This window comes from Hemitrygon akajei, chromosome 1, assembly GCF_048418815.1.
Source record: "Hemitrygon akajei chromosome 1, sHemAka1.3, whole genome shotgun sequence".
Classification (NCBI taxonomy): domain Eukaryota; kingdom Metazoa; phylum Chordata; class Chondrichthyes; order Myliobatiformes; family Dasyatidae; genus Hemitrygon; species Hemitrygon akajei.
The window spans coordinates 219,063,661-219,090,941 of NC_133124.1; the positions used below are offsets into that span (position 1 = coordinate 219,063,661).

Sequence of the window (27,281 nt, forward strand, 5' to 3'; positions counted from 1 at the left end):
GGTATGGGGGTGGGTGACCATTCTGACAGGCTCCATCACTGTCTGGTATGGGGGGGTGGGTGACCATTCTGACAGGCTGCATCACCGTCTGGTATGGGGGGGGGTGACCATTCTGACAGGCTCCATCACTGTCTGGTATGGGGGGGTGGGTGACCATTCTGACAGGCTCCATCACTGTCTGGTATGGGGGGGGGTGGGGTGACCATTCTGACAGGCTGCATCACTGTCTGGTATGGGGGGGGTGGGTGACCATTCTGACAGGCTGCATCACTGTCTGGTATGGGGGGGGTGGGGTGACCATTCTGACAGGCTGCATCACTGTCTGGTATGGGGGGGGGTGACCATTCTGACAGGCTGCATCACTGTCTGGTATGGGGGGGGGTGACCATTCTGACAGGCTGCATCACTGTCTGGTATGGGGGGGTGACCATTCTGACAGGCTGCATCACTGTCTGGTATGGGGGGGTGACCATTCTGACAGGCTCCATCACTGTCTGGTATGGGGGGGGAGGGTGACCATTCTGACAGGCTCCATCACTGTCTGGTATGGGGGGGGGTGACCATTCTGACAGGCTGCATCACTGTCTGGTATGGGGGTGGGGTGACCATTCTGACAGGCTGCATCACTGTCTGGTATGGGGGGGTGACCATTCTGACAGGCTCCATCACTGTCTGGTATGGGGGAGGGTGACCATTCTGACAGGCTGCATCACTGTCTGGTATGGGGGGGGGTGACCATTCTGACAGGCTCCATCACTGTCTGGTATGGGGGGGTGACCATTCTGACAGGCTGCATCACTGTCTGGTATGGGGGGGGTGGGTGACCATTCTGACAGGCTGCATCACTGTCTGGTATGGGGGGGTGGGTGACCATTCTGACAGGCTCCATCACTGTCTGGTATGGGGGAGGGTGACCATTCTGACAGGCTCCATCACTGTCTGGTATAGGGGGGTGGGTGACCATTCTGACAGGCTCCATCACTGTCTGGTATGGGGGGGAGTGACCATTCTGACAGGCTGCATCACTGTCTGGTATGGGGGGGGTGGGTGACCATTCTGACAGGCTGCATCACTGTCTGGTATGGGGGGGGTGACCATTCTGACAGGCTGCATCACTGTCTGGTATGGGGTGGTGTGACCATTCTGACAGGCTGCATCACTGTCTGGTATGGGGGGGGTGACCATTCTGACAGGCTGCATCACCGTCTGGTATGGGGGCGGCTACTGCACAGGATCGAAAGAAGCTATAGAAAGTTGTAAAATTAGTCAGCTCCATCATGGGTATTAGCCTCGGTGGTATCCAAGACATCTTCATCTTCAAGGTGCGGTAACTCAGAAAGGACCCCCACCACTCAGAACATGCCCTCTTCTCACTATTACCATCAGGAAGGTAATACAGAAACTTGAAGGCACACACTCAGTGATTCAGGAATAGCTTCTTTGCCTCTGCCATCTGATTTCTCAATGGACATTGAACCCATGAACACTACCTCACTAGTTTTTATTTTGTTTTTAGTTTTTGCACTACATATTTTAAACTACTTAATATACTTACTTCAATTCATTCTTTTCTGTATTTATCATGTATTGCACTTATTGCTGCCACAAAGTTAACAAATTTCACGACATATGGCAGTGATAGTAAACCTGATTCTGATTTTGATTTTAATCATACTTACCTGCAAAGTAATATCCTCTCAGGTCTGGTATCAGCCTCATGAAACACTTTTGCATTCTCTCCATTTCCTTTCTTACAATTTGGGAGACAAAAGCTATGTGCAGTACTCACCACGGCATCTAACTGCGCTTTGATGCATTTAATATACTTTTTATGCTAACTTCTAACTTAATTTCCTTTTCAAAAAAAACTACAGCAATAAAAAATATATGGGGTTGTGAATTGATCAAGGCCTTTCAATAAAGCTTCTGTAGCTTTCCATTATTTGGTGAACACGTCCTTTTTGTCCTCGACCCTATTTAAACACCATCTTACATTTACTCAACATTCAATTTCATGCACGCTCAGTAAATTTATTAATGTCTTATATTCTAGTCACATTCTTTGTATTCACAACACCATCATGCAGAAATTGCAAGCCTCCTTTGAAAATTAAAACTTAATAAACAATGAATCCTGTACTCAAAGAAATAACAGTATGTCACAATAAAAAGAACTGCTACATTAAGAATGACACGGCAGTAGTGATTTACATGATCTAACTGCAGAAAAGTTAAAAAACTTATCTGGATTTAGTTGAAGAAAGATGAACTATTGTACATGGTTTTTGAGGCTGGCAGAAAAGGAACACTGAAGGAGTTAAAGGGGGAGGAGAGGATTTGCATTGCTCTCTCAATACTGCTCATTATATACTGAAATCCTGAAAATACTCCTTGGCAAAAAAAGCATGCATTCCTAAAGAATAATCACAGTACTCCACATACATCATCGTCTAAACTTTGTATTAGCAATGCTGGAAAACTAGTTGTGTTTGCCATCCTTGCACTACAAAAACATCAGTAACTTATAAACATTTACCCAAATGGAGGAATTCCAAGGCAGATGCCAGTAATTTAACACAACTCTGTAGGTGAGCTTTGATTAAACAGAAATTAATAGGGAACAGAATCGATGCACTAATTCCCTAATAATAAGGGATAACCATTTGAAGATTCTGTAGCAGGCACTAGAAGAGTTTAGATTTATACTCAGGGTTATGTCAATGGTAAAACACCTCATTCTGATTCTAAGTTTCACTGTAGCAGTAAATGTAGCTGGAAGGGGTCTAGGAAATAGATTTTCAATAGTTTATTAATTGAAATAAATTATTATAAAATGTTCTGCAAATGTTTTATTAAGACTTTTTAAAAAGTCTCTCAAATAGCTTAATAATACTGTATATATATTTTAAAGTTCAGTTGCATTTTAAATATTTCAAACTATTAAAACACTTTAATGATTCTGAAACATCTCAGAATAATAATCCCCAATAATTGAATTCAGCACAGTAGTCTTTGACATCCATTTAACAAAATATTTCTGAAATACAGTGGATTCCAGTTTATTTGGACAAATCAGGACCAGCACATCTTGGCCCAATTAAGCAGCTGCCCTAATTAACCAAAGTTTCATGGAAGTAGTTAAAAAGGTATAAAAAAAGACAAACTATCATTTAACTGAGTAACAAATTATATATTTAAATGAAATACAGAACAAATTAGAACACTATCAATACCACTACAGTACTATAAAACTGTATACAATCGGCCCTCCTTATCCACGAGGGATTGGTTCCGGGACGCCTCGCGGATACCAAACTTCGCGGATGCTCAAGTCCCTTGTTCAACCTGTCTCAGTGCGATGGACATTAGGACCCAGCAACAGAGATCTGAATCCGCAGTGTTTCTGTTCACGAAAATAATCACGATCGCGATTGAAAATAAAGTGGAAATAATAAAGCATTTGGAAAGAGGTGAAACACCATCGGTCATTGGAAAAGCGTTAGGCTACAGTCGATCAACGATCGGAACAATTTTAATGGATAAAGCGAGAAAGGCTGTGCCCCGATGAAAGCTACAATTATTACTAAGCAACACAGTGGTTTAATTATTGGGTTTTGGGTTTTTGATCCTCACATCAACCCAGCACGGTGGAGAGCGCACTTGATAGTGGTCTGTCACTGGATCGAACTCGGGATGAAGTTCCCGAGCCCGGAGCTGAAACATACATTCCTAAGTGTTTTATATGCATAGAAAGGTAAAATATATACTCTATGCTAACAGAAACGTTTGACTAACTGACGCTAAATAACACCGGATGTAAGAGAACTTCTGATTTTTTTCAATCCCGATCCATGATAACCCACGCACATCCTCCCATATACTTTAAATCATCTCTAGATTACTTATAATACCTAATACAATGTAAATGCTATGTAAAATAGTTGTTATACTGCATTGTTTAGGGAATAATGACAAGAAAAAACAGTCTGTACATGCTCGAACAACAAGTGCTGGAAGAGTACTTCCGGGTTTTCGCGATTCGCAGTTGGTTGAATTCGCGCATGCAGAATCCGCGGATAAGGAGGGCCGATTGTATTGGTTCCTAATAGTTATCGATGGAGGAATTCATAAGATGAATACTGCTACGTTCTTTTGAATGTGTGTAAATGAACACAATTAGCACAGACTCCTAGTGTAGATAATGGACTGCCTTCATACAATGCTCTTGATTTCATCCTCCAATTCTTCATTTTCATTTTACCATTCAAAATGATTGTTGGTACCTTCAAATTCTTCATAGTTCCTAACTTGTTGAAGTAGTGAAATAGTTTCATTTTTACTCCTGGCCCTTTCTGGCACCTCCAAGCCTGAATGCTTAAAACCACAGTGAGCAAAACAATTCTGAATTGTCTTACTGTTTATTTCTTGCCAACTATCAGAGACAAAACTCACTGCTTTTTGAACACAAGCATATGTAACTTACGCTATTTAAAATCTGTTCGCTCTAAGCACAGAACAGTGTCTGATGGCCACACAAGGACACGTATATGATGCTACCTAGAAACTGTTTGGCAACAGTGTCCTGCCCCAATTAAGTGGCATAGTTGTCCCAAATCAATGAAGGGAACCCCCGCTATTTTCTCAATTAGTTATTGTTCTTTAAAAGTTGTTCCAAATTAACAGCTGCTCTAATTAACCAATAGCCCAATTACGGTAACTGAAATTGATTATATATCCAATTCAATGTGTTGATGACGCACATACCAACATTTTCTACCTCATTTATAGAGAGGGTAAAATAAGTTCAAATCGTAAACCTCTAGTTGGTAATTATTCCTGACTTTTATATTTTCTGAAGAGTTCTCCATCAAAATCCTTTATTTATCATCATTTGTTGTGGGGTTCATAATTAAAAATCAAAAGCTCACTCTTAAAGAGGCTTAATTATTTGGTTTTTAAAATTAGTTTAATAAAGAAATACTCAATCCATGTTTACATTGAGATCTCCAATATCATTCTGCTCCTACCTGTGGTTCCCAGTGGGCGAATAGTGTACTCATTCAATGTGAAGCCTTTCTCTAATGCCTGGGTCCGCATGTTCTTGTTAAAAAGATCACTGCCCGTGAAATAAAGCACACCACAGAAATACTGATCTTTTGGAATAAGCCTAAAAGAAAAACACAAGCCAAAGGACAATAAATTGGCAGATAATGGAAATGTTTGAATCTTACACTTATTCTTAATGGGTAGTATGTTAACTTGACCATCTTATGAAATAATGTCAATAGAAACTTCATTTTTAAAAACATAGTAACAACCAAAATTCCCTTTAGAAGCAGACCTGCTTCCTCCTTAGCATAGTCTATCCATAGATTTACACTGCAATCAAGCTAAAGGTATAAGGGGGCGGCACATTTGCACAGTGGTTAGCACCAGCTGAAAAACTGGGGTTCAATTCCCACCTCTGTCTGTAGGGAGCTTCAACATTCTCCCCGTGTCCACGTGGGTTTCCTATGGGTGGTCCGATTTCCTCCTATGTTCCAAAATATGTATGGTTTAGGGTTAATGAGTTGTGGGCATACTACCATACGTCATTGGAAAGTGGGAAGAAACTGGAGTACCCGGAGAAAATCCACACAGTCAAGAGGAGAACGTATAAACTCCTTATGGACAGCGACAGGAATTGAACCCCGATCGGAGATTGCTGGTGCTGTAATAGCCTTACACTAACTGCTACACTAAGACAGAACATCAAAATTATTTACACAAGTTCTATTTTGTTATTGCCAGATCAAAAGTCCTCACTGGAATGACTCACAGCTCTTATTGTATTTTAACCTTATGAAATTTTCCTCAACCTTTAATTTATGAATAACACTAAACATGTTTCAAGATGGTTTTATTGACTTTATTTTGAAGCTTGCCAGTTGCACTCTGTTGGTGGAAAATGCTCAGCCTGTGGTATCTATATACTGTACCAGCAGTTATGGTCAAAATGACAATAAAAAGTGACTTGACTTGACTTGAATTGAAAAAGGAAAGAAAATGGAGTTCAAGATATCCACTATTCTTAAACTAAAAACAAAGATAAACACAATGATGAACTCATGACAATTTAGACAGATATATTATGCTGGAAGATCAACAAGAGTGGTAAATTTACCTAAAAGGAAAATATATGCTAACTAAGAATGGTAAAGATAATCATAAAACCAACTATAGACGCAGTAGCCATAGAGATGAAACATAAAATACAGAAGAGTACAGCACAGTGAGCTCTTTGGCCCACAACACTGTGCTGACCTATGCAAATCCTCACAATTAACATAACCCTTTCCTCCATTTTTCTTTCATCCATGTGTTTAGCTAAGAATTGGCCTCGATGTATCTGCCTCTACACTACTCCTGGCAGTACATTCTAGGCACCCACCACTCTGTGTAAAAACACCTACCTTTGACACCTCCCCTAAACTTTCCTCCATCATTATCATTAGGTGCCACATCATATGACGTGGACAATCATGATTTTTCCATGACCATGATTATTCTTGGCAAATTTTCTACAGAAGTGACATGCGATTGCTTTCTTCATGGCAGTGTCTTTATAGGACAGGTGGCCTTAGCCATTATCAATACTCTTCAGAGATTGTCTGCCTGGTATCAGAGGTCACATAACCAGGACTTGTGATACGCACCAGCTGCTCATACGACCATCCACAACCTGCTTCCTTGGCTTCGCATGACCCTGATTTGGGGGGGGGAAGGGGGCTAAGCAGGTGCTACACCTTGCCCAAGGGTGACCTGCAGGCTAGTGGAGGGAAAGAGCACCTTACACCTCTTTTGGTAGAGATGTATCTCCACCCTGCCACCAATTAGGCACAATATATTTCCTAAACTGTATCATTACATCTTTGCTTCATTCATTCGATTTTGTTTTTATTCCAATATTAAAATTAGTATTATTTTTCTCTTAATGTTTTAATTAATTTTGGTTTAATGTGTGCCTGAATAGACTTCTTTAAATTTTAATTATATGTTTACATTATTTTAGACAAAAGGCCACCAAGGCAATTCAGAGGCACGCTTCAAGGTAGGGATATATAGTACTCTGGTCAGACCCCACTTGGAGTACTGTACTCAGTTCTGGTCGCCTGACTACAGGAAGGATGTGGAAGGCATAGAAAGGGTGCAGAGGAGATTTATGAGGATGTTGCCTGGATTGGGGAGCATGTCTTATGAGGATAAGTTGAGTGAACTCGGCCTTTTCTCCTTGGAGCGACGGAGGATGAGAGGTGACCTGATAGAGGTGTATAAAATGTTGAGAGGCGTTGATCATGTGGATAGTCAGAGGCTTTTTCCCAGGGCTGAAATGGTTCCCACAAGAGGACACAGGTTTAAGGTGCTGGGGAGTAGGTACAGAGGAGATGTCAGGGTTAAGTTTTTTACTCAGAGTGGTGAGTGTGTGGAATGGGCTGCCGGCAAAGGTGGTGGAGGCGGATACGATAGGGTCTTTTAAGAGACTTTTGGATAGGTACATGGAGCTTAGTAAAATAGAGGGCTATAGGTAAGCCTAGTAATTTCTAGGGTAGGGACATGTTCGGCACAATCCTTGAGGGCCGAAGGGCCTGTATTGTGCTGTAGGTTTTCTATGTTTTCTATGTAGGGCATTTCCTGAAGCTCTGCTAAGTACCTGAAAGCCGAACAATTGTAAGTTGTTTAGCAAACACGAAAGAAGAGCTCACTATTCAGCTTAAAAGCCGCAGACAAAGCACGTGCGGATATGTAGGAGTCAAGTTTAAGAGATGTCCTCCCCTCCATCACCAGTGATAATCCACCCCTGAAATTGTAGATTTTTTTAAACAACATTCAATCCTCTCTAATCTCAATCAAGAAGAGCAACACAGTAGAGCTCAAAATCAAAGTGAGCATTCCATGTCACATGAGTAATCAGTCCGCACAAAAAACAAAACAATCTTCATTGAGGGATCAGAAGTGGAGAGAGTCAGCAGTTTCAAGTTCCTGCTTGTTAATATCTCTGAGAATCTAACCTGGTCCCAACATATCGATGCAGCTATAAAGAAGGCAAGATGGCGGCTGTATTTCATTAGGAGTTTGAGGAAATATGGCTTATTACCTAAAATAAAAACCTCTACAGATCTACAGTGGAGAGCATTCTAACAGGGTGCATCACCGTCTGCAATGGGTGGGGTGGGGGGGGGCTACTGCACAGGATCAAAGTAAGCTGCAGAGATTGATGAGATTAGTCAGGTCCATCATGGGCAATAGCCTCCATAGTATCCAAGACATCTTCAAGGAGTGAAGCCACTACAAGGTGATGTCCATCATTACGGACCCCCACCACCCAGGACATGCCCTCTTCTCATTGATGCCATCAGGCAGGAGGTACAGAAGCCTGAAGGCAATCACTCAGCGATTCAGGAACAGCTTCTTTCCCTCTGCCATCCAATTTCTAAATGGACACTGAACTCATGAACACTACCTCACTACTTTTTAAATTTTTTTGTCTTTGCACTACTTATTTTAATTTAACTATTTGATATACATATATTACCTACTGTAATTCAGTTTTTTCTATTTTTATCATGTATTACATTGTACTGCTGCCGCAAAGTTAACGAATTACATGACATATGCCGGTGATATTAAAAATGATTCTGATCAATTCACCATTGCTCTACCCTCCACTGCCTTCCGTCTGTGCAATCTCCACCTATCTCTGCAAACTTGAGGTCTGTGACGTATTGAATAGAGTCCACTACTCTCTGCAGTTTCTTGTGTTCCTACTGATTCGAACTGCAATGCCACACCATGACGAAATTAGTACATATTCCAGTTAGCTTTAAATATTCTAGAATTAACGCACCTAATGTCAATTCTCCTGAATGGATAATCACTGTCATCACTGTCATCTGGCAATCGGCAGACACCCTGTTCAAAGAAGGCAGAGAAAACTGGTTAGAATTTACTAACATAACAGTCTTAAGTAACTACCATAAGAACAGCATGGACCAAAATCATTGCCAAAACAGTAAGGCAAAACAATGAATGTTTTTTGGTACTTAGGAAATGAAAGAACAATCTGGGAATTAATTATACTTGCATATTCAAAGTACATTTATTATCACAGTATGTACACTATATACAACCTTGAGATTCATCTCCTTACAGGCAGCCACAAGACAAAGAAACCCAATAGAACCCATTAAGAAAAAGAAGATCGTCAAACAGCCAATGTGCAGAGAGAGAAAAGATATCATGCAAACTATAAAAGTAAGCAAACAGCATTCATAACTGAAGTGCTACAAAAGTAAGTCCCCAGGCAAAGGGCCAGGCATCATCGCAGCCAGAGCGAGCCACAACCTCAGTTCAGCACAACATAATCGTTGCAGGGCACAGAGCAAAACTGACATGTCCCTTGCCTCTAGTCCCGACACCCTGACCTTTTCAATCTGGCCCAGCATTTAGATCATCCAAACATTGGGTCATTCCTCGCTCTTATACCTGGGTCCTGTTGCTTCAATACGCTTGGGGCTTGGACCCTGCCGTCATTGTTAGTTTAACACCAGTATTCTACGAAGAGACAGCATTGTAGTATAGCAGTTAGCACAATGCTGTAGAGCACTAGCTGTAAGACTGGAGTTCAATTCCTGCTGCTGTTGGTAAGGAGTTCTCACCACGACCATGCTGAGTTAGTTATTGGTATGTTATGTTGGTGCTGTTGTGAGCTCCCCCAGCACAATCTTTGCTACCTTGATTTGACACAAGCAGCACACTTCACTGTATATTTTGATGTACATGTGACAAATAAAGATACTATCTAATCTTAATCTGAATCTCTTACAGATCATATTAGCAGTATAAGCAGATTAATACTCCAATTGCTGGATTTGGTGATCAGGCAGCAACTTTATGAAGTACTGCATCACAAAGTTGGCTAAGTTGTAGTAAAATCAATGTGTCTGTGGAAGAAATAAACTTCATGAGTTGAATGATACAGATTGCTTTGATATTCATCTCCCATCATGAACCACGGCATCTATAAACAAAGTAATTCTTGCCAATTGGCAACCAGGGAATAGATTCAACTTGCTGTAAACAATAATTATAACACTTATTCATTTACCACTTAAAAAGGAACAATTCAGTTCTCTTAAGATTAAACTCTTCCCAGATAATTCATTTCAATCTAATGCAAGTCTTTCTTTTAAAATAGCTCATGGGCAATTTTTGTCAGTATTATGAATTGCAAAAAGAACAGTGATAAACCACAGGAGGATATAACAATTTGATAGAATGAACAAACTTGTGGTGGGTGAAGTTGAAATCAATTTGATGTAAGCTCATACATTTTGGTAGGAAATCTGTGGGGGGGGGGTTGGCGGGAGACTATAAAACAAGGGACACTGTTCTATAAAGAGTGGATGAGCAGCAGCATATGGGTGCATGCTTGTATAAACTATTAGAAATAACTCCTTTGGCATTCTTGACTTTGTCAAGAGGCATAGAACATACAGGCAAGATGCACTTAGGAAAACAGGAGCAAGTCTCTCCTTATGACCCATCCCAGTCTTCAACTCTTCTATTCCACACAGCTCTCAGTTCCACAATCTTTCTCATACGTATCTACTTTCTCTTTAACTACCTCTAGTGATCAAATTTCCAAGTACCTCTAGGGTAGAGAATTCTATAGATACACCACCCTGAGAGATGATATTGCTATGCATTTCAGCTTTAAATGACTGCTCCTTTAAGTTGTAACTATGTCCCATTGTTCAAGACTCAAACATTTTGACATTTACCCTGTGATCCTCCTTAGGATCATATACCTTTCAATGTTCATCTCTCATTCTCCTAAACTGCAACACTACAACCCCATATGCAAGTCTGTGAATCAAAAGAAAATGAAGGTAACTTTCAAAATAGCCATCTATGCAAAAATGAAAAAGTACAACCACCTAGTTTTAAAATTCACCTGGACCCACTCTTTGGAAGAACAATAAAGGACAATTTTAAAAGAAACTCCAAAAGATATTGGAATAATTATATTTTATTCCAGTATCTTCTCTAAACATGATTACTTAAAGATTAGCTTTATTTGTTACATGTATGCACATAAAAACATCAAAAATAAAGTGAGAAGTGTTATTTGCAACAAATCAATTCAGCAGGGCTTGTGCTGGGCAGCCTACATGTCTCATCAGTGGCAACATAGCATGCCCACACCTCACTAACCCCAACCATACATCTCTGGAATGTAGGAGGAAGCCAGATGAAGTCCACACAGTCTCGGGGAGAACAGACAAACTCCTTCCACACTATGGTGGGAATTGAATCAGATTGCTGGTGCTGTAATAGCTATGCTATCACAGGAGACAAAAGACACAAAAAGAGCAGAATCAACCAGTTAAAAATCTTGCCATTATGTTTCATCATACATCATGAGGAAGTTAGATATGGCCCTTGTGGCTAACGGGATCAGGGGGTATGGAGAGAAAGCAGGTACAGGGTTCTGAGTTGAATGATCAGCCGTGATCATACTGAATGGCGGTGCAGGCTCGAAGGGTCGAATGGCCTACTCCTGCACCTATTTTCTATGTTTCTATATTCCTTTTTCCAACTTTGTACTTGTTCTAGGGCATAATAATTTTTGTGCTCTTTCATGGTGATAGTTAACAACCTTAGTGCTCCTCATCAAGTAATGATTAGTGGAAAAAAAAGACTTTACTGAAACAGCAGTGAACATATAAAAACAATTTCATACCCATGCACTTTAATGCACCTCATCTCTGAATCAACTCTGCAGATGTATGAACTTGGGATATAATTCCAAGTTAAAACTTTTGCACTTTTAAAAGCATTTGCAATCTTTAAAAACATTTAGTGAATAGAATGGATTGGACTGTACATAGTAATCATGAAGGGATCATTCTGTAATCTTGCTAAACATTCATTATAAACAACATTCTGTATTTCAAAAGAGCAATATAGCATAAAATTCACTCTCGGCAAGTTGTTATTTGGAATTTATTAAATTATAAACTTCTCTTGCACTGATAGTTATGACATTTTGGCAGTGTAATTATGGATTAACTAAAATGAGACCCAGTCTTCAGGAAATAAATCCTGTACACAGTTTCACTTCCAACTGATCCAAGAGTTTTGCAATCTGCTAAGGGCCAGATTAGTGGCGTTTAGGACTGGGGACCAAATAAGATACAGTACAAGAGGTCAAGGTAGAGTGGCAATTCCAGACCAAACTGGCAGCATCTATGGGAAAGGATGCTCAACAGCTGCGGCAGGACTTGAATGCTATCACTCCCTGCAAAGTAAAGCCTAGTGACATAGGTGACAACAAGGTCTCGCTCCAAGATGAGCTCAATGCGTTTTATGCTCACTTTGACCAATAAAACATGGAGGTACCTTCATGAACTCCCACAGCTTTCAACAACCCTATGATTTCAGTCTCTGAGGCCGACGTGCAAGCAGCGCATGGAACCCATGGAAAGCATCTGGCAGGATGGGGTACCTGACCAAGTACTAAAGACCTCTGCTGATAAACTGACCGGGGAGTTCACTGATAGCATTGTAACACCCTGGTTATGATTTTTACTGCTATGCTGTAGGTATTTCATTTTAGCAGTTCTGTAAGGACAGTCTGCTTTGCTTTCAGCCTGTTTGAGTTTGAGCTGAGATAAGGGGTTTTGTTGTTCAACTTAGGAATGTGGTGTCAGCCAATCAGGGTGGTGGAATTGGGAGAAAGTTCTCGAGTACCTGGGAGGAGAGGTTTTTGTGACAGACACTGACGTGGGTTGAGATGTTTTTGGCAGGAACTGGGAGAAGACAGGAGGGAAGGTGGGTGAGGGTGCCGTCCCTGTTGCACAAGGTGCTTTGTGCAGAAGAATGCTTCAAGGAGGAAGGGCCAATACTCCCATGGGCGACCCCATTTGTTTGAGACGGATTTTGTGTGTGCTTTCATGCAAACCGAGGGTCCAGCTCGCGAGTTAAAGACAGCTTCAAGATGAGCTCCAACTTGTGTGTACATTTGACTGTTTAGTTATGATGGCCCCATTGTTCTTTTCTTTCTTTTCTTTAATATCTGTTTGGTTAAGTTAACATTCCTAAATATATTTTCTTTATAACTGTATGCAGTGTACAGTCTGTTATTTCTTGCCGATGGCTGATTGCATGGGAGCAGCAAGTTATACAACAATCATACAAATCAGGGTTCGTGTGGGCAAGGCATCCCAACCTCACGAGATTGACCCTAGACATATGGAGTCTGAAAAAGGTGGCTTTCTCACCGCTGAGTCCAGAGGCTGTTAGTGAAGGGCTAATGAGTCGCATCTCTAGAGATGCCCAGTAAAAAGGGGTTTCAGTATCTTTAACCTCTCACTTTGGCAGTCTGCCTCTGCTTCAAGCAGGCTTCAATTATACCAGTGCCCAAGAAGAATGTGGTAACCTGTCTCAAAGACTATTGTCCAGCAGCACTTATATCTACTGTGATGAAGTGCTTTGAGAGGTTGGTGATGAAACATATCAACTCCTGAGGAGCGACCTGGATCTGCTCCAATTTGCTTACAACCGGTTGACAGCAGGCGCCATTTCATTGGCTCTTCATTCAACTGTATTGGCATTCAATACTATCATCACTTCAAATCTAATCAATAAGCTCCAAGACCTAGGCCTCGAGACTTCCTTGTGCAACTGGATCCTCAATTTCCACACTTGCAGGCCCCAGTCAGTTCGGATTGGCAAAAACATCTCCTCCACAACTTCCAGCAGCATTGGTGCACCACTAGGCTGTGTGCTTAGTCCCTTATTCTACTCACTTTATACTTATGACTGCGAGGCCAAACTCTAATGTCTACCTAAGTTTGCTGACAACATGTTGTTGTTGGCTAAATCAAAGGTAGTGATGAATCAGTATATAGGAGGGAGATTGAAAATCTGGCTGAATGGTGCCACAACAACAACCTCTCACTCAATGCCAGCAAAACCAATGAATTGACTATCCACAACCAGAGGTCCACAAGCCAGTGCTCATCAGGAGATCAAGATGGAGAGGGTCAGCAACTTTAAACTCCTCGATGTTATCATTTCACAGACTCTGTCCTGGGTCCAGCATGTGAGTACATGTACCATTACAAAGAAACACGGCAGTGCCTCTACTTTCTTAGAAGTTAGCAAAGAATCAGCATGACGTTCAAAACTTTGACAAACTTCTATAGATGTGTGGTGGTGAGTATATTGCCTGGCTGCATCTCAGCCTGGTATGGAAACACCAATGCCCTTGAATGGAAGAGCCCACAAAAAGTAGTGGATACAATGCAGTCCATCACTGGTAGCACCCTCCCCATCAATGCTCATAGAGGGATCAGAAGTGGAGATAGTGAGCAATTTCAAGTTCCTGGGTGTCAATATCTCTGAAGATCTAACCGGGTCCCACATATCAATGCAGCTAAAAAGAAAGCAAGACTGTGGCTATATTTCATTAGGAGCTTGAGGGGATTTGGTTTGTCACCTAAAACACACAAAAACATCTACAAATCTACTGTGGATAGGCCGCATCATCGTTTGGCATGAGGGGGGCAACTACTGCACAGGATCAAAGGAAGTTACAGAAAGTTGTAAAATGAGTCAGCTCCATCATGGGTACTAGCCTCTGTAGTATCCAAGACATGTTCAAGAAGCAGTGCCTCAGAAAGGCAGTGTCCATCATTAAAGACCCCCAACACTCAGGGCATGCTCTCTTCTCTTTCTTCTCACCATCAGGAAGGAGTTACAGAAGCCTGAAGGCACACACTCAGTGATTCAAGAACAGCTTCTTCTCCTCTGCTAAATGGATGTTGAACCCATGAACACTATCTCACTTTTTAGAATAATTATTTCTGTTTTTGCACTAATATTTTTAATTTAACTACTTAATATACATTAGCAAATTTCCAGTCTTCTGGAACCTTTTATTCCCACTCGCTGCCTCCTACCAATCAGTCAATGCTCTAACCATGATAGTAACTTTCCTGCAATACCATGAGCTTGTTAAGCAGCCTCATGTGTGCCACCTTGTCAAAGCCCTTCTGAAAGCCCAAATATACAACATCCACTGCATCTCCTTTATCTATCTTACTTGTAATCTCCTCAAAGAATTCCAACAGGTTTGTCAGGCAAGATTTTCACTGAAGGAAACGATGTTGACTTTGTCCTATCTTGTTCTGTGGTACCAATTACTCCATAACCTCATTCTTAACAATTGATTCTAACATCCTCCCAACCACTGAGATCAGGCTAACTGGTCTACAATTCCCTTTCTGCTGCCTTCCTCCTTTCTTAAAGAGTGGAGTGACATTTGCAATTTTCCAGTCCTCTGGCATTATGCCAGAGTCCAATGATCTGTGAAAGATCATTTCTAATGCCTCCACAATCTCTACTGCTACCTCTTTCAGAACCCTAGGGTGCAGTTAATCTGGTCCAGGTGACTTATGTACTCTTAGGTCTTTCAGCTTTTTGAGTAACCTTCTCCCTTCTAAAAATAACTGCACTCACTTCTCTTCCCTCACACCCTTCAACATCTGAAACACTGCTAGTATCTTTCACAGTGAAGACTGATGCAAAATACTCATTTATTGAATTGACTTTATTTCTTTCATCCTTCACATACATAAGGAGTAAAAATCTTTACATTACTTCTCTGTCTAAATGTGCAATTTATAGTAATTTGTAATAAATAGTATGTACAACCAGACAGTAAATATAACATAGAAATACAATTGTATCAGCGTGAATTTATCAGTCTGATGGCCTGGTGGAAGAAGCTGTCCCAGAGCCCATTGGTCCTGGTTTTAATGCTCCGGTACTATTTCCCAGATGGTAGCAGCTGGAACAGTTTGTGGTTGGGGTGACTCGGTCCCCAATGATCCTTTGGGCTCTTTTTACGCACCTGTCCTTGTAAATGTCCTGAATAGTGGGAAGTTCACATCCACAGATGCAGTGGGCTGTCTGCACCACTCTCTGCAGAGTCCTGCAATTGAGGGAAGAACAGTTCCCATACCAGGCAGTGATACAGCCAGTCAGGATGCTCTTAATTGTGCCCCTGTAGAAAATCCTTAGGATTTGGGGACATACCAAACTTCTTCAACCATCTGAGGTGAAAGAGGTGCTGTTGTGCGTTTTTCACCACACAGCCGGTATGTACAGACCACGTAAGATCCTCGGTGATGTGTATGCCAAGGAACTTAAAGCTGTTCATCTTCTCAACCCCAGATCCATTGATGTCAATAGGGGTTAGCCTGTCTCCAATCCTCCTGTAGTCCACAACCAGCTCCTTTGTTTTTGCAACATTGAGGGAGTTCATCTGCCATCTCCTTGGCCCCGTTATTATTTTTCCAGCCTCATTTTCTAGCGGTCCTATATCCACTCTCATCTTTTATTATTTTTATATACTTGAAAATGCTTTTGCTATCCACTTTGATATTGTTTGTTAGCTTGCTTTCATATTTTATCTTTTCCCTCCTAATGATTCTTTTAGTTGCTGTCTGTAGGATTTTAAAAGCTTCCCAATCCTCTATCTTCCTGCTAATTTTTGCTTTGTTGTATGCCCTCTCTTTTGTTATGTAGAAGGATTCTTCATTGCTGTTTCCGGAACAGTTTTGTTTTACCCGTCAGGGTTGTTAGTCCTGAGCTGATCCCCCAAACCTGGAGCACCACAGGACCACTCTCAGTCTGGCCTCTACCCTTTGACCTGTTTGGCATGAGTGACCCTACCAAAAGTCTACCAATAGCATGAAGTTCAGACACCAACCAACATAACTCTCTGGATAATTGAAGCATGCAAGCCTCCAAACCCAATGACAAGGGTTGTGGTGCTCTTGGAGAAGTCAGTTACAGCAGCACCAATTATTGGAACCAATGGGTTTCACCAACAACCATGCACACTACTGCCACTCCAGAAAAACATGCTGGAAGTTAAAGGAAAAGAAATGAAAAGTTTTGAAAGTATTACTTTCTTAGAAAATGTCAAGTATGAAGCAACTGTATGGAGTCACTTTGGAGTGACTCTAATTGAATGTGGCTTAGTAAGAACCTTTAAATTCTCAAGTCTGGCATCTCTGTCACACAGACAGCCTCATGGCCAGATAGCTTACTGCCATACTTGGGGAAAAAAACACTTCTGTTAGGAGAGTCCTGGAGCTAAATTTCAGGGTGATCTTTTGCATGAACCTTTCTTGAGGCAAATCACATTTCAAAGAACAAAGAACAATACAGCATAGTACAGCCCCATTCAGCCCACAATGTTGTGCCGACCCTTAAACCCTGCCCCCCATATAACCTTCCACCTTAAATTCCTCCATATACCTGTCTAGTAGTCTCTTAAATTTCACTAGTGTATCTGCCTCCACCACTGACTCAGGCAGTGCATTCCATGCACCAACCACTCTCTGAGTAAAAAAACCTTCCTCTAATACCCCCCTTGAACTTTCCTCCCCTTACCTTAAAGCCATGTTCTCTTGTATTGAGCAGTGGTGCCCTGGGGAAGAGGCGCTGGCTGTCCACTCTATCTATTCCTCTTAATATCTTATATACCTCTATCATGTCTCCTCTCATCCTCCTCCTCTCCAAAGAGTAAAGCCCTATAATCTCTGATCATAATGCATATTCTCAAAACCAGGCAGCATCCTGGTAAATCTCCTCTGTACCCTTTCCAATGCTTCCACATCCTTCCTATAGTGAGGCGACCAGAACTGGACACAGTACTCCAAGTGTGGCCTAACTAGAGTTTTATAGAGCTGCATCATTACTCCGCGATTCTTAAACTCTATCCCTCGACTTATGAAAGCTAACACCCCATAAGTTTTCTTAACTACCCTATCTACCTGTGAGGCAACTTTCAGGGATCTGCGGACATTTACCCCCAGATCCCTCTGCTCTTCCACACTCCCAAGTATCCTGCCATTTACTTTGTACTCTGCCTTGGAGTTTGTCCTTCCAAAGTGTACCACCTCACACTTCTCCAGATTGAACTCCATCTGCCACTTCTCAGCCCACTTCTGCATCCTATCAATGTCTCTCTGCAATCTTCGACAATCCTCTACACTATCTACAACACCACCAACATTTGTGTCATCTGCAAACCTGCCAACCCATCCTTCAACCCCCACATCCAGGTCGTTAATAAAAATCTCGAAAAGTAGAGGTCCCAGAACCGATTCTTGTGGGACAACCACTAGTCACAACCCTCCAATCAAAATGTACTCCCTCCACCACGACCCTCTGCTTCCTGCAGGCAAGCCAATTCTGAATCCACCTGGCCAAACTTCCCTGGATCCCATGCCTTCTGACTTTCTGAATAAGCCTACCGTGTGGTACCTTGTCAAATGCCTTACTAAAATCCATGTAGATCACATTCACTGCACTACCCTCATCTATATGCCTGGTCACCTCCTCAAAGAACTCTATCAGGCTTGTTAGGCATGATCTGCCCTTCACAAAGCCATGCTGACTCTCCCTGATCAGACCATGATTCTCTAAATGCCCATAGATTCTATCTCTAAGAATCGTTTCCAACAGCTTTCCCACCACAGATGTAAGGTTCACTGGTCTATAATTACCTGGATATCCCTACTATCTTTTTTGAACAAGGGGTCAACATTCATCTCCCTCCAATCCTCCGGTACCATTCCTGTGGACAACGAGGACATAAAGATCCTAGCCAGAGGCTCAGCAATCTCTTCCCTCGCCTCGTGGAGCAGCCTGAGGAATATTCCGTCAGTCCCGGGGACTTATACGTCCTAATGTATTTTAACAACTCCAACACCTCTTCTCCCTTAATATCACCGTGCTCCAGAACATCAACCTCACTCATATTGTCCTCACCATCATCAAGTTCCCTCTCATTGGTGAATACTGAAGAGAAGTATTCATTGAGGACTTCACTCACTGCCACAGCCTCCAGGCACATCTTCCCACCCTTATCTCTAATCAGTCCTATCTTCACTCCTGTCAACCTTTTGTTCTTCACATAATTGAAGAATGCCTTTGAGTTTTCCTTTACCCTATTCACCAAGGCCTTCTCATGCCCCCTTCTTGCTCTCCTCAGCCTTTCATCATTTGATTATCTAGAACAGGGGTTTCCAGCCCTTTTTTAATGCCATGGATCCATACCATTAACCAATTTGGGAACCCAGACCTGGAACTTGATGCCATGAAAAAGAAATCTACTACTTATAAATGTTTGGCAAAAGCACTTCAACTCAACACACAAATTAAATCCTACAGTTGGGACTATAAACACCAGAAGCCAAAGCATCAATTAACTATAAATAGTTACTAAAGCTGACAAAATTGCAAGGTGTAAAGAGATCATTTGTAAAACAAATGTTTGGATATCATAGACTTGAAAGAACAGGACTATTAGAGGATATCATCTTGACAACATTTCAATAATGGCATTACTTCTAAAGTGCAAAGTTATGGCTTTACAAACTACAGCAGCTGCTTTAAATATAAAGTTAATTTGAACACAATATTTTCAAACATACATCCCCCAGGGTTTACATTTACATCATCCAGCCATCAGACAAATTCTCAATAGCACATGTTCCACATTTGAATGACAAACTAAAACTGTATAGTCTCTGCTGAATGGCAATTATGTTCATAATTAAATATATTCCATCAAAGAAAGCCAATGACCAGTATGCCAGGGAAATGCATCTGCTGTAAAAATTACCTATCGGTAATGTTAACTCTCTCCATGGACACTGTCTGGTTTGTTGGGCATTCTTAACACATCTCCTTTGATTTCAAGATTCACCCACGGCTGGCCTGCATTTCACATCTTCACTATATCCCTTCATTTTCTATCCAACTGTTCTCATAAACCAAACAACTTGAAAACATTTTCATCGTTTGAGGAAACCTTGACTCACCACAAAAGATATTTTTTTGTCCTCTCTAACCTTTTCTCATCTTCTCTGCAACTTCAACTTCTCTTCCTCTCACAGTCTAACATCTGCCTTTACAGTCATAGAGAGTTATGGAGCACTAAAGCACAGAAACACTTCAGCCCATCTAGTCCATAGCAAACTGTTAATCTGCATGGTCCTATCGACCCACACCTGGACCATAGCCCTTTATACCCCTCCTATCCATTTTAATATCCAAACTTCTCTTAAATGTTTCAATCAAGCCCACCTTCATCACTTCCACTGGCAGCTCATGAATGTGTGAGACTCAAATGTTAAAAGCAGGAAGTTGATTAGATGTACTACTTATGGAACTCTTGTCATCACATGAGCTCAGTTTATCATATTCAGCCTCATAAAACACCCATTACTTTGGGAAATCCTCATGTCTGTTGCCTCTTACATGAGGAGAATTCACCTTCTGTCCCATTCAATTAACGAAATAATCTATCACAAAGCAGGTGCATATTAATTACTAGCCTGAAATTACCCAGAGGCCAAGTAATTCAGGGTTACTTTGTTAAAGACAAAGTATTCTAGAAACAGCTTCATGACTGGAGATTTGTTTTTAGCAAACAGCAATCCATTGGCCAACTCCTTTCAAATCTTTGTTTCTGGAAGTGGAAATAGGCTTGCTTCTAAAATAGACCTTTCTGGCCAAAGACCATAACCCAAATGTCATCCTCTAGTCCAGTTCAGTAATACTAGCTCACCTACAACTAATTCCTGAAACCTGTAAGTAGTTGAGGATCTATTAAATAGTTTTTAAAAAACATTTGTCATGTTCATTTATATGGTTAAAAAGTACTTGGAATGTTTACATGACCCATTTGACAGACCAAGTATCAAGCCAGCTAACTATCTACCCTTGTTTCATCCAGTTGCATTTTGTCTGTGTGGAAACCCAATTCATCCTGATGAGCAGTTCGAGGTGTTTGAAATTCTGATCAAATTCGGAGATCACTTACATGGAGCACTGCCACAAGAAAGCAGCTTCCATCCTCGAGGACCCGATAGACTCATGTTCAAGAACTCTACAACTCATGTTCTCAGTATTATTCAATATAGTTTGTCTGTTTTTTGCAGTTGTTTGTTTGTCAGTATTTATGTATTTTTCATAAATTCTATTATATTTCTTTATTTTCCTGTAAATGCCTGCAAGAAAGTGAATTTCAAGGTAAGTATAAGATGACATACATGTACTTTGATAATAAATTTACTTTGACGTAGCACATACCCTATTTCTCATCCAACTATCCTATGATCATTAGTACAGTAAGGATCTGGAAGCTTATGGGTTAATCAGGATATTAATTTTTAAAAATATGCTTTAAGACCACAGCAAGGAAGCGTTTAGTCTGAGTCAAGTAAAGTTTACAAAGGCTCTGTTGTTCAAAGCTTAATAATACTTTCTCATCAGTGTCTCCAAAGCAGCTGTCACAGTCAGACTCCTGAGGAAAAGAAATGAGCAGGCTGCTCCGGCAGGTAGGCCAGGAAGCAAAGACTGCAGATTACAATGCTGGTGACTCAGTAAGCAATCAATATTCAGACAAGGTAGTAACACAGACGGTGCCTCTGCACTATCAAAGCTTGGGGCAAAGTCTCCACTGGTACTTCAAAGATGCAAAAGTATCTGATAATGGTTCATTCTAACAGACAAGAGGCAGCTGCTGCCTAACCACTAATAATGCTCTATTTAATTTAACTCAGTTACAACTAACCACAATGCATGCCACCCAGTTTCACATTTATTACAAGTAGCAGTCACAGATCATTCTGCTCAGAAATGGATTATAATTTTTAAAAGTGGTTAGTTATAATTACAAGCAGCAAGTCAATTATTTTAGTGTTTTGCAAGCACAAGCATTTTCCAAATTTTCATTTTAGAATGAAACTTATCCAACAAGTTGCCCAAGCAGTAAGAGCCAAGAATGAAAGACTATCAATTTTGTCACTTTTCTGTTTTCTATAAACAACTTTATTTATGTTTGAAAAATAAAAAACCTCTGTTCCAATCAATAAGAAATTAGCAAGGTTTTGCAATAACACACAGAAAATGATGGAGGAACTCAGCAAGTCAAGCAGCATCTATGGAAATGAATAAACAGACGATGCCTCAGGCTGTGACACCTTCATCAGCATTTGTTCAAAGTTCAAAGTAAATTCACTATCAAAATACATATATGTCACCATACATATATTCATTTCCTTAGGTGCATACTTAATGAATCTATAGAATAATAACCATAACAGAATTAACAGAAGATGGCATCAACTTGGGTGTTCAACCAGTGTGAAAGACAACAAACTGCAATTACAAAAAGAAAGAAATGATAATAATGAATAAATAAGCAATAAATATTGAGAAATGAGATGAAGAGCACTTGAAAGAGATTCCATTGATTACGGGAACATTTCAATGATGGGGCAAGGGAAGTTAAGTGAAGCTATCCCCTTTGGCCAGTGACAGAAATCATTGGAGGCTGTAGGAGTTCATGATGGTTTCTCCATGTTTTGAAGGCCAAAGCAAGAACAGAGGCATTGAGCTCACCTGGAAGCGAAGCCCTACTGTTGCCCATGTCGCTTGATTTAACTTCATAAGATGTGATCGTATTCAAGACCTGCTTAAGATTTACAACATCTGCAGAATCTATTGTGTTTAAAATTTTGCATTGAAATGCATTCACAGAATGGTTGTTCTCGTAAGATTTGAAAAAAGGGGAAAGTTAAATTCAAACTAAAAAGTTAAAATAAAATATAATAGATACAAAGAGCACCTCAGAGAGATTCTAGGAAGGCAGCCAGGTTTGTGATATTTCACAAGAAGTGAAATACTGGAGGAAGATGGTAGGTTGAGCAGCATCTGTTGTAGGTTAGAATTGTTGAAAATATGGTTTGTGACCTGGCATCAGATGACATGTTATTCTGATGAAGCTCTATGTCTGCACACCTCTTCTTCCAGTGGGTTAAATCAGAGACTTCTAGATCTTACTGAGATCAATAATTCAGATCACAAACAAGAGAAAATCTGCAGATGCTGAGTTCCTCCAGCATTTTATGTGTGTTGCTTCAATAATTCAGACAATTAGCAGTTTTGGGTGTATTTCTGACTTCCAAAAGTAACAAATCTGACTGTTATCCTTGATTCAGATTTGAATTTTAAATCCCACATAAAGAAAGTGACCAGAGCAGCTTTTCTATACTTAACCAATATTGCAAAGATACAGTATGTCCATTCCTATCACATAATGATGCTGAAACACTAATTCACCTCTTCATATCAAATAGACTAGCTTACTGCAAGGTACTTTTTAATTGGCCTTCCAAAGCAATCTATTGACAAACCTCAACTCATTTAGAACACCACTGCTAAAGTTTTAATTAAAACCAGGTTGAGCGAGCATATCACTCCCATCCTAACGACTCAGCATTGGCTTACGACTCAGCATTGGCTTCCTGTATCTTTTATTATTTATTTTAAAGCCTGTTACTTGTTTTTAAGCTCTCAAAGGTCTGGGACCAGAGTACATCTCAGAATCACTTTCCTTTTATAATCACGCTTGAGCTCTCAGTTCTTCTTCCACCAGGCTCTTCAATTTAAACAATCTCCCTCAAATATAATTGGCAGGTCTGCTTTTTGAACTACATTCCTAAATTGTGGAATTCAATACATAAAACTATAAGCGATACACACTCAGTTGATAATGCTCGAAACCGATTTAATTAACTTTGCTTTTAACTAACATCCTTCTGCCTTTATTTTTATGTTTATTTGTATTTTTTATTTTATTTTCATGCATGCATATTATCTAATTGTAAAGCACATTGAACTGCATTGCTGGTATGAAAAGAGGTTCTATAAATAAGTTATTATTACTAATACCCCATCTTTGTCAAATATGCCATGTGATATTTTACATCCATCTGAGAGTTAGACATCGTTTCTGTTTGAAATTTCATCTCAATGATCGGATCTTTCTCAATATTACACTAGAACAGGGGTTCCCACCTTGGGATCCATGGATCTCTTGCTTAATGGTATTGGTCTATGGCATAAAAAAAGGTTAGGAACCCCTATACTACAGTATATCCAAGTGCTTGGAGTTGAACATGAACTTCTCATTCTTAAGGCTCAGGGGTAATTAAGCTGCTGTTGCACAATGCATGGGGTGGCATAACTAGCCAAAGCCTTTCTAGAATACAGGAAAATGGGGAAGAAGGTGATTATGTTAATGAATCTGATCTGTAAGCTAATGGAAAGGACTTGGGTTACAAATTGCATAGTACTTGCTTGGATTAGATAATGTATTTAATGCTAGTCTCTCAAAATAGTGTTTTATAGGATTATTCGTATATATGTAAATGCTTTACAAGGGCTAAAAAGTGACTTTGGGAAAGAAAATAAGAGAAAAAAGGAAATGTTCCAAAGATCATCTTAAAATCTGGCATTTCTATGTCTTAGATAGATTCTCTTCTTTCCTATTCATGCTGCATCATGTGACAGCAATGTAATGTACTTTTGTGGCTTCAGTTCAATCATCAGTACACACCTCACTTTCTTGTGCTAAAAAGCATTCCACTTTTACCACCATTGCAAGCTGACAGTTGATGTTTTCTCAGCTTAAATGATGCTATTCTTTTCTATGTTTTACCTGTTTCAGTGCAATATTTATAACTAAAGTAAAGCAACTTTTATCCTTTTATGAACAATTTAATATTTTAAGTGTCAGAGTCTAAAAATATTGAGAATTCTTGATAGCTTTCACAGAAGAAAAAGCTCTGCATCCCGGTTTATCTTCTATCAGAGCCCATCTACAGCAATCTAGGGCTGAGTATCATTGAGATCTCCCTTTCTAAAAGAGATACAAAGGGCACATCTAGATGGAGGACCATTTCAGCACATTCAGCCTCATATAACAAGGTAAAGAATTTCAAGCACCGTGATTTATTACTGCATCACAGAATACAGATGGGGTTGTAAAGTGCGCTTTTGACATACATAAATCAATCTACTGAGTACAGGAGTTGGGATGTTGAATTGTATAAGAGGTTGGTGAGGCCACATTCGGAGTATTATGTGCAGTTCTGGACACGTACCTACAGGAAACGTATCAATAAAATTGAAAGAGTACAGAGAAAATTTACAAGGATTTTACCAGCTCTTGAGGGCCTGAGATACAAGGAAAGGTTGAATAGGATAGGACTTTATTGTCTAGGGCATAGGAGAATGAAAGGAGATTTAGTAAGGTACACAAAATTATGAGGGGTATAGATAGAGTAAATGTAAGCAGGCATTTTCCACCGCGTGTGGATGAGACTGGAACTAGAGGTCATGGGTTAAGACTGAAAGGTGAAATGTTCAAGGGAACATGGTGGGAAACTTCTTCAGTCAGTGGGTGCTGCAAATGTAGAACAAGTTGTCAGTGGAAGCGATGAATGCGATTTCTACATCAATTTCAACTTTTAAGAGAAGTTTCGATAGGTACATGGATGAGAGGGGTATGCAGGGTTATGGTGCGGGTGCAGGTTGATGGGATCCATCTGGGTAGAGATTAGGAGTAGTAAAGGGAAAAAAGTCACTGGTGGGAGCAATAATTACATTACAGTGGCACAGGCAATAAACAGAGAAATATCTGAGGCATGTAAGAATGGAAAAGCAGTTATCATGGGGGACTTTAATTTGCACATAGATTGGGTGAATCAAGTTGGCCGAAGCAGGCTTGAAGGAGAACTTCATAGAATGCATACATGATAGCTTTCTTGAACAGCATGTCACTGAACCTACAAGGGAATGTGCTACCTTGGATCTGGTCCTGTGCAATGAGACAGGTAAAATTAGTAATCGTGTAGTTAGGAATCCTGTTGGAAAGAGTGATATGATATGGATACAATGGCAGGTGAGGACCTCGATACAATACGCTGAGCAAACTTGTGGGCCTGAAGATAGACAAGTCCCCTGGTCCTGATGGAATGCATCTCAGGGTACTGAAAGAAATGGTAGAGGTTATAGTTGAGGTTTTGGTGATAATTTACCAAAATTCTCTGGACTCTGGGCAGATCCCCGTGGTTTGGAAGAAGGCGAATGCCACACAACTGTTCAAAAAAAAGATGTATGCAAACGGCAGGTAACTATAGGCCAGCTAGTTTAAAATCAATAGTTGGGAAAATGCTTGAAGTTATCATTAAAGAAGAAATAGCGAGGCATCAGGAAAGAAATGGATCCATCAGGCAGACGCAGCATGGATTCAGCAAAGGCAGGTCTTGTTTGACAAACTTACTGGAGTTTTTTGAGGATATAACAAGCGCAGTGCATAGAAAGGAACAGATGGATTATTTACTTGGATTTCTAGAAGGCGTTTGATAAGGTGCCACATGGAAGACTTATCAACTAGATAAGGATGCATAGAGTTGAGGGTGATGTATTAGTGTACATAGAGGAGTGGTTAACCAATAGAAAGCAGAGAGTTGGGATACATGGATGTTATTCTGGTTGGCAATCAGTGGCGAGCAATGTTCTTTGACCCTAATATTAACTTATATACTTAAAAGCTTTCACTGATTTTGAAAATTTTAGCCAGCAAGTTAAAATCTTGAAATGACTCATGGAATCAAAATTTCCTTCTGTTCCAAGAGTTCAAAATGAATTTGATTTGGGCAGCTGCAATTCCACTTGTACAAGACGAAATCAATTAATGCCTGGAACTCTTGTCTTGAAGTACTGATATAAAAATGTCAGTGCACTGTAGAATTAATGTTAACAAACATTACTGCCAAACTATTTGTGCAAGATATTTCATCAGCCCTATAAATTACAGCAGCAAGTAATGCATTTCATGAAACTTCCACTGCCAAAAAGAGCAACTGAGTTTAAAGTTACAATTAAATCAATTATCAACCCAAAATGAGACTGTAGACAATTAAGTTGAAGTCTCATGCTTCCTACAATGCATTCCATTATCAGGCTTTGGAGAGACCATATCCCGCATTTCCTTGTTTTTACATCCCTTCTTATGTAGCACTCAAATCTCACTTCTTCATCTCATCCGTCAGACATACATCCCTACAAGGTTGTCAGCTGCTTACATGGCAAGCAGGTTTAAAGAGCACACTCACAAATTGGTTTATTTTGTTTTGGACGATCCCGCCCATCCATTAGTCCTTGTAATTCCTGAGGCTCAGTGGGAGAGACCAAACCCCTCCATCCAGGCCTGTAATGTTCAGTGCAACAAAAGCTCCTCAGGAAGTCAATCACAGCAGTACTGTGCCTTTCTCAGCATGAGCAGGTCAAACTTAGTTGAT

At 40.4% G+C, this 27,281-nt stretch overlaps 1 protein-coding gene across 3 annotated transcripts in view; it reads right to left on the minus strand.

The window, feature by feature from the left end:
* polb (polymerase (DNA directed), beta) overlaps positions 1-27,281 on the minus strand; it is a 113,658-nt gene that overhangs the window by 9,257 nt on the left and 77,120 nt on the right. For all 3 annotated transcript variants that reach the window (XM_073061608.1, XM_073061600.1, XM_073061593.1), the window contains exons 12-13: positions 8,885-8,949; positions 5,028-5,167 (exon numbers count right to left, since the gene is read on the minus strand). In XM_073061608.1, the coding sequence (XP_072917709.1) occupies positions 5,028-5,167; positions 8,885-8,949 (205 nt within the window). The remainder of the gene's footprint in view (positions 1-5,027; positions 5,168-8,884; positions 8,950-27,281) is intronic.